Genomic DNA, 16,461 nt, shown 5'->3' with positions numbered 1-16,461 from the left:
TCTCCTCCATTTCTTTATGTAAGACTCATCTTTGAAGTAATGTCTAAGTACAGTAGGCTAAGCAATCAGCATCTGTTAATGTCGATTTTATACTCATTTATTTTATTGCTTGGCAACCTGGTCAGTGGGAGAAAGAGCAGATCTTTAGCATCCCAGAAATTCTGGGGAATACTTGTTAATGCAAACTCCCTTTTGCTACCTATTTTGGCTCCATGTAGAGCTCCTTTAGGGTGGTATACATCACCACTTAGAACCCTCATCCTGAGAATACTAAACTAAAATGATTTCTCCACTTTCTTGTAAATCTCAGAGATCTGGTGTCTTTGGCTACCTTAGTTATACCCAGGTAGCCCTTTCTTGAAGATAACTCTAATCCATCTTCTACATGTGTGTGAAATTTAGTTTATGTTATGAACCCAAAGTATTCAAAGAACTGATTTTTTTCCTTTTACTGTCCTGTACTATTGGTTCTGATTTTTGATGCCAGGTTTATTTTTCCTCAGATTTTCTATTTATTTCTAAAGTGTCATTTGATACTGAACATATAAATATATCTTGTCAATTTTATCTTGCATAACCACTCATTAGCAGATGACAGAAGTTCCAATTTTTACAAATATAGAAATATCAGGAGTTGATTAATAACTAGGAGGAAAGGAAGGAGTAATTTCTGAAGTTCATATCTCTCCATTTCTAATAAGAAAGCCCATGTTTACTAGTTCAAGTTTTTCTTCATTTTAGATGAACAATTTTATGGTAGGGAAGGGGACTCTTAGATTAGGCTCATTACAGAGATGCAGTAATAAAGTACAAGAAATAGGAAGGTGATCAGTTTATGCATACCTTTTCTCAAGAGGTAAAAGGAAAATACAAATTGTACTAGCTACCCTCTCATTGGAAAATGTTATCCAAGTCCATTATTTCAAACTTTCAAAGAAAACACTTACAGTATAATTAGTAGCCTGAATGTTCCTAAGAGCTGCTTCCAGTTGTGTTATCAAGAAACGTAAAGTCAAAACAGGAACAATTTCCTCCCCGTTCTGGCTGTTAGTTGCAACTTCTCTCTGTGGAAATAATTGGTCAAAATTTTCTATAAGTTAAAGCAAATATCTACATACATTTTTATTATACAAGTAATACATGGTAGTTGTAGAAAATCTGGAAACGATTTTTTAAAAATCCACACCACTGGGGCACCTGGGTGCTCTGTCAGTTGAGCATCTGACTTTTGAGTTCAGCTCAAGTCATGATCTCTCATGGTTGTGGGATCCAGCTCCAAACTGTACTCCCTACTCAGTGGGTAGTCTGCTTCTCTATCTCTTCCTTTCCCTCTCCCCACTTTCTCTCTCTCAGAAAGAAAGAAAAGAAATCTACACCACCCAGATACAAATGTTCTCTCATTTATTTGTTTTTAAGTAGTCTGACAAATCTTTGTTAACTATTTCCTCAAAACACTTAAAAAGCATTCTTATGTCTGCCAAGAATTGGCCACATCCACTCCTACTTCAGAGGAAAGTGGTTATCCCAGTTCATTATCATACCTTCTATTCTCTAAGCATGGCTAAAATCTTTCCAGCCCTGACCCTGCAAGAATGCTGGCTTAATTCCAACACTAGGTCAAGGAATCTTAAACTATAATCTGATTGGAACCAAACTAATACAGGGTTTATTATATACCATACTTTGTTACATTATATGAATGAAATGAAAAGGAGGACTATGTCTTATCTTTGTGTTCATTTCTCAATACCTTGTACCTACAAGTGCTTCACTTAAATTCCATTATGTGTTTAAAGATGTATTATCTGTGTGAAAAGTTTAACCTATACTTTTTTTTTAAGATTTTATTTATTTATTTGACAGACAGAGATCACAAGTAGGCAGAGAGGCAGGCAGAGAGAGAGGAGGAAGCAGGTTCCCCACTGGGCAGAGAGCCCAATGCGGGGCTCGATCCCAGAACCCTGGGATCATGACCCAAGCCAAAGACAGAGGCTTTAAACTGAGCCACCCAGGCACCCCTAACCTATACTTTCTTAAAATGGTTTCTAATACACAATATTTTTTTTTATTTTTCTCCTAAATAGCTAGGTACTTTTTCTCCCCAGCACTCATTTACTGAACCTCTTCTCCATCAACACATATATTCCCTGAAGTAATCTACTGTCATGTTTTTAAATGTCTACATATGGACAGTTTCCAAATTTGTTTTCCAGCTCAGAACTATCACTTAAATTCCAGACTCATTTATCCAACCAGTTACTCAACAATATCTCTTGGATTTGAGTAAGCATATAAAATCTAACACTGAAGGTCCACCTACTTTAGAACTAGAAAAGCTGGGCAAAATATAAAAACCATTTATTGAAAGCAACAGAAAGCTACAAAGGCACTGTAAATCTCTGGGGTCAACATTCAGAGAGAAGGAAAGCCTAGAGACACAAGACTGACTCTTGGAGTCACTGTTTTCCTTAAGGTAACTGCCATTTTCAGTTGTGGCTGTGAGGCTGAGATGCTAGGCAAAGTTTTAGTCAACTTACAAAGCTGGGGGAAAAACAGAATGCACGACCTATGGAGGATGAGGGACCCTGGAAAACACTACATCCTTTGGTCAGGACCTTGAGGAAATATACTCCTAGAGTAAGAGTGTCAGTTTTAGTTCCAGCTTGAATGCAATAGTTTATTTAGGAGGTGGAGAGAACAGTGGTAGGGAAATACAGATGTGATACAGGGAAGGGAAAGCAGGCTTTAAGTTAATTGTAAATTAATGGGTATGGTTTTTGTTTGTTTGTTTGTTTCTTTTTAAAGAGAGGGATGTGGCGGGGAGAGGGAGAAAGAGAATCTTAAGCAGGCTCTAAGCCCATTGTGGAGCCTGATACAGGGCTCAATTTCACAACCCTGAGATCATGACCTGAGCAGAGATCAAGTGACAGACACTTAACTGACTGAGTAATCTAGGTGCCCCAAAGGATGTGTTATTTAGTTATTCACAATGGACAGCTGGGGTTAAGACAACAGAGAAACTCAGTATAACAGTGAAAAACACAGTATAATTCAACTCAAGGGAGAGAAAACTGGGATATTTGCAGAACTCCCAAGGCTTGAGTGGTGATATAAGAGTATTAATTCCTTGGGACTTCTGAACTGCCATGAGAAGTACAGCCTTCTGTAGTTCCAGGGGAAGCCTTAAGGCATGGAGATAAAGACACTGAATATTGGAAATTGTCCAGAGCATACTGAAATAAGAGGCCAAGGGGCTAAGGATTATGTGCAGGGCACTGACAGTACCTACCATAAAAGGTAAGCCATAAATAGACCCTTTATCACAGAACAGAAGCTTAGAACCATCTCAATCCCCAGATGAATTAAGCAATCTGCCAGAAAAGCACATTACTAAGCAAAGACTTTGTCCAGTTAAGGAGGGTTGCTCTAAACCAACTCAGGCAGCCACTGCAAGTAGCAGAATTCTCTATCATCCTTTAGATGACTATGGAATTAGTTTTGATATTTTCATGTTCGCTCATGATTTGGGTTATTTTTGCCTTTTTGAAGATTCTTACCAGGATTTTCTCAATTTTACTGATCCTTAAAAAGTTTTGGCTTTATTGACTTTCCCTATTTTCTTATTCTGTTTCAATGGACTTAGATATCTTTATTACTTCCTTCTTTTGACTTTGTTTCTAATTTGTTCTTCCATTAATTTCCTGAACTTTATGCTTAGATGATTGATATTCAAATTTGCTTTTTATAATATTTGCATTTCAAGCTATAAATATTTTTTGAAGCACATATTTTACTAGTAACACAGACTTTGATATGTATTTTTTATTCAGTTGAAAAATTTACCTAATTTCCATTGTGATTTCTTTTCTTACCCATAGGTATACCTAGAGGTCTATCTTACGAACAATGATTTATTATCTTTCTGTATTGATTTCTAAATTCATGGTACAGTGGTTAGAGAACATGCTCTATATGTTATGATTCTTTGAAATTTGATGATACCTGCTTTGTAACTAGCACATAGTAAATTTTTGTAAACGTTCGGTGTGCACTTAAAAAGAATCTATCTTCTGCCACTGTTGGTTGTAGTGTTCTGTATTTGTTATGTGTGTGTATGTGAATTATATCAACTTTGCTATGGTTCTGCTAATTTTATGGCAATGTTGTGTCACTTATGGATCATGTTAAAATCTCCTACTGGTTGTTAATTTGTCCAATTCCCTTTAGTATATCAATTTTGTCATCATATACTAACAGTTCTGTATGCATTTGGTCAACTTCTGAAATTTCTCTATTTTCTAGATGTCCATAGAGTCAAGAGCAAGTAATACAATCTTGTAGTTATAAGAGCTTCACAGTAAGTTTTAATATCTGAGTGGGCAAATTCCCAGCCCTTCTCCCCTACAGCTCTCTTTCTTCCTTTCATTTCCCATCTAAACTTCAGGATTAGCTTTCAGTAATCACAACCAAAAAATACCCTCCTGTCACTTTTTGATATGTGATATTTATAAATTTTAATTTAGGAAAAACTGACAACTTTAACACACCATGTCTTCCCATGTGTATTGCTTTCTATTTGGTCTTCTTTTCTTCCCTTTATTAGAGTTTTAGAAATCTTCATTTATTGTTTCAATATAGAGTGTTGATTTTGAAACTTAATGTGAAGAAAATCAGCATGTAGATACTTGCTAAAATGCAGATTCCCACACCTACCTCCAGAGATATTGTTTCCTTAAGACTAGTATGGAGTTCAGATAGTATCATGTAGGTGGCCTAGGGAAACTATGAGAATTACTGGTCTGTATCTTGTATATTTCTTGTGTGTTTTCCTAGGTATTTTACTTTTTTGGAAGGTAGCTATGCTTACCACTATACCACCAATGCCTGCTTGTATTTTACTTTTTTGGTTGCTAATATTCTTCTTTCATTTTTACCTTCTAATTGGCTATTGTTCCCATATAGAAAGGCTACTGATTTCCATTTCTTGTTGTCTCTGGGTAGTTTCCAAAAGATAAAGGAGGGAAACAGTGGCATTATTCCACAGTTTCAAACCAGAATTCATACTGCTCAATTATCTCAGTTAAGGTTATTAATTGTATGTGAAGTCTTCGGATATTTTTAGAGTTTGTTTGAATTTTAAATCATATCCTATGGTGTTTTGTCCCCAATTAAAGGCTACAAAGAAATGAGTAGAACATTTTCTTTAACTTTGAAAAACTCCATTCATTTAAGAACTGATACCCATTCTTGGGCTGAAAGTTTCAAAAATTATTATTTTAAAAAACTACTTCCAAGATAGAAATCTACCATATTTTTTAGAGTATTTATTTTACTCATAAATAAAAAAATTTTGGACATTGTTTTTATCTTACGTTTTTAAAAAATTTGTCAACATTTTACAAATTAGAAAAACCAAAAGCAATTCCCTGTCCCAGTGTGACATGCTATCGGTTATTAGTAGAATAAGAATAAACACTAGACCTTATAGTCAATGATGGCTTACTAGCTATTAACCCACATTCCCACCATTATTCTTAAAAGACCAGCACCAACTAACTCTATTTAATAAAAGTCTACAGTCAAAGCTGACACCAGAGACCCTCACAAAAAGATGGAGATTTCAAGACTTTAGCTACACTATTGTGGGAAGAAAGGGAGGGAGGGAAGAAAGGAGGGGAAAAGTCACTGTGAAATAGTAAGAAACAGATACATTGATATCTGTTCCTAGTTCCTGGTTATATTTGGTCTTTGATCCTGGTTCCCGACACAGAGTTCCTAAAAGTCCTGGAATTTCTTGAGTATCTTTTGTTCTAATGAGGTAACTCTCAGTTGGCCCCTGGATAGGGGCTGGTCAACAGAAACAACAGCCATGATTAGAAGCTTGGAGCTTTTAGCACTATCCCCATTCCCAGATGGGGAGGGGCTGGGCATTTGAATTAATAATTGATCATGCTTATATGAGGAAGCCTCCATAAAAATCCTTCAAGTATGGGGTTCAGAGAACTTCCAATTTAGTGAACACATCCACATGCCAGGGGAGTGGCACACCCCAACTCCAAAGAGACAGATGCTCCAATACTTGTGACCCTTCCAGACCTTGTCCTATGTATCTCTTCATTTGGCTGTTTTTAAAATCCTTTATCATAGCCTTTATTATGTAATAAATTGGTAAATATCAATTAAGTGTTTCCTGGAGTTCTGTGAGCTATACTAGCAAATTATTGAACCCAGGAAGGGGTCATGGGAACTCCAATCCATAGCCAGTAGGTCAGAAGTACCAGGGACAACCTAGGACTTGTGACTGGTGCCTGAAGTCAGAGCAGATTTGTGGAACTGAGCCCCTGACTTGCGGGATCTGAAACTAACTCTAGGCAGATAGTATCAGAATTTAGTTGACTTGTTGGATACCCAGTTAGTGTAGAACTAGTTGATGTGGGAATAAGTCCACATCTCTAGTGTCAGAAGAGCTTTCAGTATAGTAGTAGTATGAGAGTAAAGGAACATAATGTATTTTCTCTGGACAGCCATAAACAAAGAGCTGTACTTCCACCCCAAAGAACAAATTGTAATCTTACCTGCATGATTTGGAAGGAAAAATTTTCTTGTAAGAACTTCTTAATGTGAGGGACCACACCTTTTGGTAGAGTATTAATTACAGTCAATAATTTCTTCACTTCTACTAGTAAGTTAACAGGGACAAGATCAGTAGGTGTGTCCTTTTCCTGTTTACCCTAGAAGAAAATGATTATTAAAAATTTACACAATTATACATATTCTTATTACTCTAAATATTAAGACCAGAAAAAACATTAAAAGAAAGAACAAAGACTAGGGCACCTAGGTGGGTCAGTTGGTTAAGTATCCAATTTTTTTTTTTTTTAAAGATTTTATTTATTTATTTGACAGAGAGAGATATCACAAATAGGCAGAAAGGCAGGCAGAGAGAGAGAGGAGGAAGCAGGCTACCTGCTGGACAGAGAGCCTGATGCGGGGCTTAATCCCAGTACCCTGGGCTCATGACCTGAGCCAAAGGCAGAGGCTTTAACTCACTGAGCCACACAGGCGCCCCTAAGTGTCCAACTCTTGATCTCAGCTTGGGTCTTGATCTCAAGGTCATGAGTTTAAAGTCCCACTTTGGGCTCCATTAACAAAGTGCCTGTATATACTATGTAGGTAACTATGACAAAGTGACAGAAAATCCAAATAAGAATAAGACATTTTCGGGCACCTGTGTAGCTCAGATAGTCAGGTGTCTGCCTTCGGCTCACGTCCTGGGATTAAGCCTCACGTCAGGCTCCCAGCTCATTCAGTGGGGAGTCTGCTTCACCTCTCCCTCGGCTCTTCCCCTGCTTGTGTGCCTCTCTGTCTTTCTCTCTCAAATGAATAAATAAAATCTTTAAAAAAAATTTTTTAATTAAAAAAAAAAGAATAAGACATTCCCTCTGCTTTCAAGGACTTAAAATATAGCAGGGAATTTAAGACCAAAATTCAGGAAGTTTTAATATACAGAGGCCTTAATATATAGAAATAAATATATAAATTCATTTGGAAGTTATAAATATTCTAAAATAGGAATAATTATACCACTTTTAACAGGGTAGTGGAATGGGAAATATCTACAATTTAAGGCTTAAATGTGAATTAGGCCTCAAAAAATGGCTGCCCTACAGAAATACACAGATTGCATTGAATTGACACACTTAAAGGCATAAAAAATACTAAGCTTAAAGTATTACATAGATTATTCTATATAATAATACAAAAGCTAGATCTAAGAGTACTTTTTACATATGTGACTGATGCTTTAGTGACTAAACACACAGCATATTGAAAATAAAACTAATAGTTTAAATTATAAACAAAGTAGTAAAACAGAATGACTTAATTCAGTCAGAGCTAAGTCATAGTAATCTTGGGTCTATAGGAATTCATTCTTATGGACTTAATAAGCCATAATTAATGTCTAATCAATAGCTATATATAGTCAAGTCCTGCTGGACTGTATATTAACATTAGTTGTGAAGAACAGGTGGGCAACAGAAATGGAGAAGCACCTGGAACACATGGATGATGGACTTCCTTCAAACCTTAACAAGATACCACAGTTCCTATACCATGTTTAAACTTTGGGAATATGAGTACATTGATGCTGACCTCTGAAAATCAGAAAAGACAGCTTCTTATTATGGAGGCCATGTAAAGCTTAAGTCACTGAAAATGCCTTGGGGGTGGGGAGGAGGTGACTCTCTTAACCATCAGTCAGGTCTTTCAGACTGCAATTACCCAGGAAAGTAACCAGGACTCAACATGGTAGGACTACCTGCCTACTCTCCCCTTCTGGGTTTGAGTCTTTTTTTTTTTTTTTTTAATTTTACTTAATTTTATTCTTTTCAGTGCTCAAAAATTCATTGTTTATGCCCCACACTGAGTGTTCCATGGGTTTGTGTCTTCAATTAAGATTCCTCCAACCCCATCAATATCCAACAAACAACCTTATACTTTATTTCATTATATGAAAATTATATCCAAAAATGTAGGAAAGTTTTATTTCAAGCATTATTCTTGCAACTTTTCTGTAGGTTTGAAATTTTCCAAAAAGTTTATAAAAACAAAAATCTTCCACAATGTAACTAGACAAACCCTTCAAAAGAATGACCACTGTCAGTAGGGCATACATTTCAAATTAAAGGTCAGTTCTGCAGTCAAAAGTCACCACAAAATCATCTAATATTAATTACCAAATTGATATACAAGCAAGATTATGGCACGAATAAAAATTTTTAATAGGACATACTATAAGCTTCATGCTTATTAAATATTTTTCTTATTATAATTTTTTAAGTTAGTGGTCATAAATTACATAACTACATATTTAAGCCAGTTATTAAAATATTTGACGCTCAATCCATTTCACAAAATTGATTTAGCCTCTAAACCAAACTCAGGTCAAAGTTTTCACCTCCTTTAACTTTTGTATTTCCAATTCTGTATTTAGAAATTCACTTTCTAGATCTAATCCCTGCTGGCTCAAGTGTACATCCCTATGTACATCTGTATATATTGTATTTTCTCTGCAACATTTTTTACAGTGATAACCTCATGCAGTTAAATAATATGATTATTTTTTATTTCTTTTCAGCGTAACAGTATTCATTGTTTTTGCACCACACCCAGTGCTCCCTGCAATACGTGCCCTCCCCAATACCCACCACCTGGTTCCCCCACCTCTTCAAAACCCTCAGGTTGTTTTTCAGTGTCCATAGTCTCTCATGGTTGACCTCCCCTTCCAATTTCCCTCAACTCCCTTCTCTTCTCCATCTCCCCATGTCCTCCATGTTATTTGTTATGTTCCACAAATAAGTGAAACCATATGATAACTGACTCTCTCTGCTTGACTTATTTCACTCAGAATAATCTCATCCAGTCCTGTCCATGTTGCTACAAAAGTTGGGTATTCATCCTTTCTGATGGAGGCATAATACTCCATAGTGTATATGGATCACATCTTCCTTATCCATTCGTCTGTTGAAGAGCATCTTGGTTCTTTCCACAGTTTGGCAACCGTGGCCAATGCTGCTATAAACATTGGGGTACAGATGGCCCTTCTTTTCATGACATCTGTATCTTTGGGGTAAATACCCAGTAGTGCAATTGCAGGGTGATAGGGAAGCTCTATTTTTAATTTCTTGAGGAATCTCCACACTGTTCTCCAAAGTGGCTGCACCAACTTGCATCCCCACCAACAGTGTAAGATTATTTTATATTCATATATTTTCTCCTGTTACTAGATAATCTTTACAAAATTTATTAACAGTGGACATCAATAATCACATAAAACTATGTGTAAGTTAATACTGAACTAAAAAAAACCCAAATAGCTCTTCATCCACCCTTCATTAAATATAAGTACATGTGATATATATGTATGTATATATACATATACATATTTTTTAAGCTACCATAAAATATATTGTCACTGGCAATATAATCCTTATAGTAAGGATTTGATTCTCCTTCATTTTGAACTGGAATTTCTAACAGTAAAGATGATAAAAACAGGAAAGAGAATTTCAAAACAACTCTGAAAATTTCTTACTAAATAATTTTCTTTGCATACACATAGTTTTCATTTTGTTTGGATTTTGCTTTAAAGGACAAGTAAAGGATTTCTTAAAATTGATTGTTTTATTTTTCTGGACAAGTCAATTCGATCACCTACAAGTTTTAACTTACAGTGAGAATTGGTACTTAAAATAACATTGAGACAGAAGTATCAATTATCAGAGATTTAATTATGACCATAATTTTACTTATGAAGGAAAAAAAGTAGAGTCACCCCTAAATTCTGAAGAGATAAGTAAACTGACTAGATTTAAAATTACACTGTCATAATTACTTATTAATTCATTCCTAATTAACAAAAATTAACTCTTACCAGCTGGTCAGTAGATTTTTCTACCTTATTCTTGATTTCCTCCTTAGTCTGCTCCTTCACAGTTGGAGCCCTACTTTAAATGAAAAAGAAAGAAATGTGTATTCAGAGTATCTCCTTATAAAAAACACAATTAAATTGTAGTAGTAAAGAATCTAACAAGTGAATTTATCTGAAAGTTCGAAAGTATAAACAATATATAGCAAGACTGATAACAGTGGTAGGTGTCATATCTTTAGGGATGCAAGTTAAAGGAAAAAAAAAAGTATGCTCTGCCTTGACTGGAGAGCACTAAACAGAAATGAAAGCAGATATAAAAAATTTTTTTGGACACAGAATATACCAAAATCATGGGAAAAAATTAACTTCATAGCACTGTTTCAATGTAAAAAAAAAAATGGGTCTTAAAAAGGCTGGGGTTTATGAAGATAATATAGGTTTGGAATGGATCTATCTTATGCAGATGCTTTTATTTTTTTGTTCCAGATTTCTGGCCTTATAGTTATCCATTTTTCCAAAATGATTTTTTTTAATTGAGAGAGAATGTCATATTTAAAAATTAACTATTTTTGTAAAATAGTTCATTTGTAAATTGTTAAGTTTTGCTTCTGACATTGTTTCAAAATGTGAATATATGCAGTGTAACATACAGAACTGAAAAACTACACAATTGCTTTTGTCTACATACAGAACCATGATATAGGGCCCATAATATAAGAATCATAACATAAGACCATATAGGATTTATATGTTCTTAATTCTATACGCTAGCAGAGAAAAAACTGAGAAACAGCAATGGATCTACTCAGCATTGTGCTTTATAAAAATCATCCTATCTGTGCTCGCTTCGGCAGCACATATACTAAAAATCATCCTATCTTACTTCACATATATGTATTTATTTCTTAGACTATCATTTACCATCCACCACATGCCCACTGATCTTGTCAGGGAAAACTGGGACCGATAAATAGTACAGTATTTCACATAATGAAAGTTTCAATGGAAGAGATTTATACACAGAAACAGTATTTCACAAGATGGTTCTCAGTGCTCTTTAAAATGTCATGGCAAAACAAACAAACAGAAAAAAACCACACACACACACACACACACACACACACCACAAAAAAAAGCCTCTTAACTGTCTTTTCATCCACTTCAAAGCTCCACTCCAAAAAGTAACACAAGGAACAGTCTTGTGTTGTCAAGGAATGAAAAATACTACAGCAGTATGCTGAAGTCTCCAGGTTGTATAAGAGTATAAAAAATTGTCACATGTATACCTTTCCAGCTACCTCTATTTCATGATCATTCACTCCTTGGCCCAACAGTTTTCAGTCCCAGACGCACACTAAATTCACCTACAAAACTTCTGAATCATCCAGGTGAACGTGGGCTGCTATATTCACCATAGTTTCTCTAACAATTTTTGATATAAACTTAACTAATCCTCATTCCCTCCCCAACATTAAAATTGCTCTAATGAAGGTTACTAATGAAATCCCACTATTTATTTCAATAGCTTTGTCTTTGTTCTTCATTCTACCTGTATTTCTGCATCATTTAACATTGCCCATCATACCTTCCAACCGTCCTTGAAAACCTCTGTCATCTTCACTGCTGCTGGTTCTCCTCCTAGCCCTCCACTTCTACTACTGGCTACACCTCTTCCTCATTTGTCATATTCATTCATTATTTTAATAAAATTTAAAACAAACTATGTACATTAATGGTATCAAACCATGCTCCTGGTCTATCAGTATAGGAAGATATACAAGCAGTCATCTATGGCAGTCATATTATATATTAAAATGATTAAATTGATGTCCAGAGAGGTTATATAACATGTTTTTAAGTTATACACCTAGAAAGCAGCAAAGATAGAACTAGACACAAGACTATTATTTTTCTTTTGCTATTTTGTTGCTTTTACCACCTGTTGTGTACTAGGAGCTGAAGTTTTGCTATAACAATATATCCTGAAATATACATAATATATATACTAATGTTCCATTTCTTAGAATATTTATTTATCCATTTAAGAGAGAAAGAGGTGGGGGAAGGAACAGAGGGGAAGAATCTCAAGCAGACTGCCCGGCAACTGGGTAGCCTGACATGGGGCTCAATCCCATGACACATTAGCTGAAACCAAGAGTCAGACACGTAACTAACTGAGCCACGCAGCTGCTCCACTAATGTTCCATTTTTATCTATTTTCTTACATTTTCTACTAAAATCAATTACATTTATGCCCACATATAAATAAATTCTCTCAGATAGGAATTAGGCCCTTCTAATTCACTATGTAACCTCTAAGTCTCTATCCCAACATCAGACATAAAGAAGGCACTCAAATATTTATTGATGAATTAAAAAATAAGCAAACTTTCATGAATTCTAATAGTACCCATATTTTTTTTGAATTTTATTTTTTTTCAGTGTTCCAAAATTCATTGTTTATCACCACCCAGTACTCCATGCAATACGTGCCCTCCATAATACCCACCACCAGGCTCACCCAACCCCCCCCAAAACTCTCAGTTTGCTTCCCACGGTTTGTCTCCCCTCCTCTCCTCCCCAATTCCTCTCCATCTCCAAATGTCTTCTGTGTTATTCCTTATGCTCCACAAGAAAGTGAAACCATATGATAATTGGCTCTCTCTGTTTGACTTATTTCACTGAGCATAATCTTCTCCAGACCCATCCATGTTGATACAAAAGTTGGGTATTCATCCCTTCTGATGGAGGCATGATATCCCATTGTATATATGGACCATATCTTCTTTATCCATTCGTCTGTTGAAGTGCATTGTGGCTCTTTACACAGTTTGGTGATTGTGGCCATTGCTGCTATGAACATTGGGGTACAGATGGCCCTTCGTTTCACTACTTCTGTATCTTTGGGGTAAATACCCAGTAGTGCAATTGCAGAATCATAAGATAGCCCTATTTTTAATTTCTTAAGGAATCTCCACACTGTTTTCCAAAGCAGCTGCACCAACTTGCATTTCTACCAACAGTGTAATAAGATTCCTCTTTCTCCTCATCCTCTCCAACACTTGTTGTTTACTGTCTTGTTAATTTTGGCCATTCTAACTGGTGTAAAGTGGTATCTCCATGTGGTTTTGATTTGAATCTGCCTGATCGCTAATGATGATGAAGATTTTTTCATGTGTCTGTGAGCCATTTGTATGTCTTCTTTGGAGAAGTGTCTGTCCATGTCTTCTGCCCATTTTTTGACCTGTTTTTTGAGTGTTGAGTTTGAGGAGTTCTTTATAGATCTTGGATAACAGCCCTTTGTCTGCAGTGTCATTTGAGAATATCTTCTCCCATTCTGTGGGTTGCCTCTTTGTTTTGTTGACTGTTTCCTTTGCTGTGCAGAAACTTTTGATCTTGATGAAGTACCAAAAGCTCATTTTTGCATTTGTTTCCTTTGTCTTTGGAGACATGTCTTGAAAGAAATTGCTGTGGTCGATGTCAAAGAGGTTACTGCCTATGTTCTTCTCTAGGATTTTGATAGATCCCTGCCTCATGTTAAGGTCTTTTATCCATTTCAAGTTTATCTATCTGTATGGTGTAAGAGAATGGTCAGGTTTCATTCTTCTGTACATAGCTGTCCAATTTTCCCAGCACCATTTATTGAAAAGACTGTCTTTTTTCCACTGGATATTTTTTTCCTGCTTTGTCGAAGATTATTTGACCATAGAGTTGAGGGTCCATATCTGGGCTCTCTACTCTGTTCTACTGGCCTATGTGTCTGTTTTCGTGCCAGTACCATGCTGTCTTGGTGATCACAGCTTTGTAGCAAAGCTTGAAATCAGGCCAAGTGAAGACCCCAGTTTTGGGTTTTTTTCAAAATTTCCCTTAGCAATTCAGGGTCTCTTCTGGTTCCATACAAATTTTAGGATTGTTCCAGGACTTTGAAAAAGGCTGGTGGAATTTTGATCGGGATGGCATTGACAGTATAGACGGCTCTAGGAAGTGTAGACATTTTAACAATGTTTATCCTTCTGATTCATGAGCATGGAATGCTCTTTCATCTTTTTGTGTCTTTTTCTATTTCTTTCATGAGTGTTCTATAGTTCTTCAAGTCCAGATCCTTTACCTCTTTGGTTAGGTTTATTCCCAGGTATCTTATGATTATTGGTGCTATCATAAATGGAATTGATTCTCTAACCCTTTGTATTTTCATTGTTAGTGTATAAGAAAGCAACTGATTTCTGTCCATTAATTTTGTATCCTGCCACATTACTGAATTGCTGTGTGGGTTCTAGTAGTTTGGAGGTGGAGTCTTTTGGGTTTTCCATATAAAGTATCATGTCATCCGCGAAGAGAGTGAGTTTGAATTCTTTGCCAATTTGAATACCTTTTATTTCTCTTTGTTGTCTGCTGTTGCTAGAACTTCTAATACTATGTTGAACAACAGTGATGAGAGTGGACATCCTTATTATATCCCTGATCTCCAAGAGAAGACTGTCAGCTTTTCCCCATTGAGGATTCATAGACAGATTTTAAGAAGTTGAGGAATGTTCCCTCTATCCCTACCTATACTTTGAAGTTTTTTAATCAGGAACAGCTGCTGGATTTTGTCAACTGCCTTTTCTGCATCAGTTGAGAGAACCATGTGGTTCTTCTCTCTTCTGTTATTAATTTGTTCTATCACATTGATTGATTTGCAAATGTTGAACCACCGTTGCATCCCATGGATAAATCCTACCTGATCATGGTGGATGATCCTTTCAATGTACTGTTGGATCCTATTAGCTAGGATCTTGTTGAGAATCTTGGCATTGAAATTCATCAGGGATATTGGTCTGAAATTCTTCTTTTTGGTGGGATCTTTGCCTGGTTTGGGGATCCGGGTAATGCTGGCTTCATAAAAAAGAATTTGGAAGTTTTCCTTCTGTTTCTATTTTTTGAAACAGGTTCAGGAGAATAGGTATTATTTCGTCTTTGAATGTCTGGTAGAATTCTCAGGGAACCCATCAGGTCCTAGGATCTTGTTTTTTGGGAGGCTTTTGATCACTGCTTCAATCTCGTTACTAGATATTGGTCTATTCAGGTTGTCAATTTCTTCCTGATTCAGTTTTGGAAGTTCATAGGTTTCCAGGAATGTATCCACTTCATCTAGGCTGCTTAACTTATTGGCATATTAACTGTTGATAATAATTTCTGATGATTGTTTCTATTGTCTTGGTGTTAGTTGTGATCTTTCCCCTTTCAGTAATAATTTTATTAATTTGGGTCCTCTTTCTTTTCTTTTGGATTAGTTAGGTCAATGGTTTATTGATCTTATTCTTTCAAAAAACCAGCTTCTAGTTTCATTGATGTGTTCTACTGTATCTCTACTTTCTATCTCATTGATCTCTAATCTTTATTATTTCCCTTCTTGTGTGGGGGGTTGGCTTAATTTGATGATTCTCCAGTTCTTTATGGTGTAAAGAGAGCTGGTGTATTCTGGATTTTTTAATTTTTTTTTGAGGGAGTCTTGGATGGCTTTGTATTTCCCTCTTGGGACTGCCTTTGCCATATCCCATAGGTTTGGGACTGAAGTGTCTTCATTCTCATTGGTTTCCATGAATTGTTTTAAGTTCATCTTTGATTTCCTGGTTGATCCAAACATTCTTAAGCAGGGTAGTCTTTAGCTTCCAAGTGTTTGAATTCCTTCCAACCTTTTTCTTGTGGTAGAGTTCCAGTTTCAAACCACTGTGTTCTGAAAATATGCATGGGGCTAATCTCAATCTTTTGGTATCAGTTAAGCCCTGATTTGTGACCCAGTATGTGGTCTATTCTGGAGAAACTTCCATGTACACTTGAGAAGAATGGGTATTCTATTATTTTAGGGTGGAATGTTCTGTATGTATCTGAGGTCCAACTGGTCCAATATGTCATTCAGTGCTCTTGTGCATTTATTGATTTGCTGCTTGGATGATCTGTCTGTTAATGAGAGTGATGTGTTAAGATCCCCTACTATTAATGTATTCATATGAATATGATTCTTTATCTTGATTAACAGTTGTCTTATG

At 35.9% G+C, this 16,461-nt stretch overlaps 1 protein-coding gene across 10 annotated transcripts in view; it reads right to left on the bottom strand.

Moving 5' to 3' along the window:
- The window catches only part of DZIP3 (DAZ interacting zinc finger protein 3), a 109,504-nt gene that overhangs the window by 72,513 nt on the left and 20,530 nt on the right, over positions 1-16,461 (bottom strand). For 9 of the 10 annotated variants that reach the window (XM_044251344.1, XM_044251345.1, XM_044251341.1 and 6 more), the window contains 3 exons: positions 10,436-10,508; positions 6,576-6,731; positions 948-1,064 (listed from right to left, as the gene is read on the bottom strand). In XM_044251344.1, the coding sequence (XP_044107279.1) occupies positions 948-1,064; positions 6,576-6,731; positions 10,436-10,508 (346 nt within the window). The remainder of the gene's footprint in view (positions 1-947; positions 1,065-6,575; positions 6,732-10,435; positions 10,509-16,461) is intronic. The other variant, XM_044251348.1, reaches the window with a different exon arrangement.

The sequence above is a fragment of the Neovison vison genome, chromosome 6 (genome assembly GCF_020171115.1).
Source record: "Neovison vison isolate M4711 chromosome 6, ASM_NN_V1, whole genome shotgun sequence".
NCBI lineage: Eukaryota > Metazoa > Chordata > Mammalia > Carnivora > Mustelidae > Neogale > Neogale vison.
This window is presented reverse-complemented; position numbering and strand designations above follow the sequence as displayed.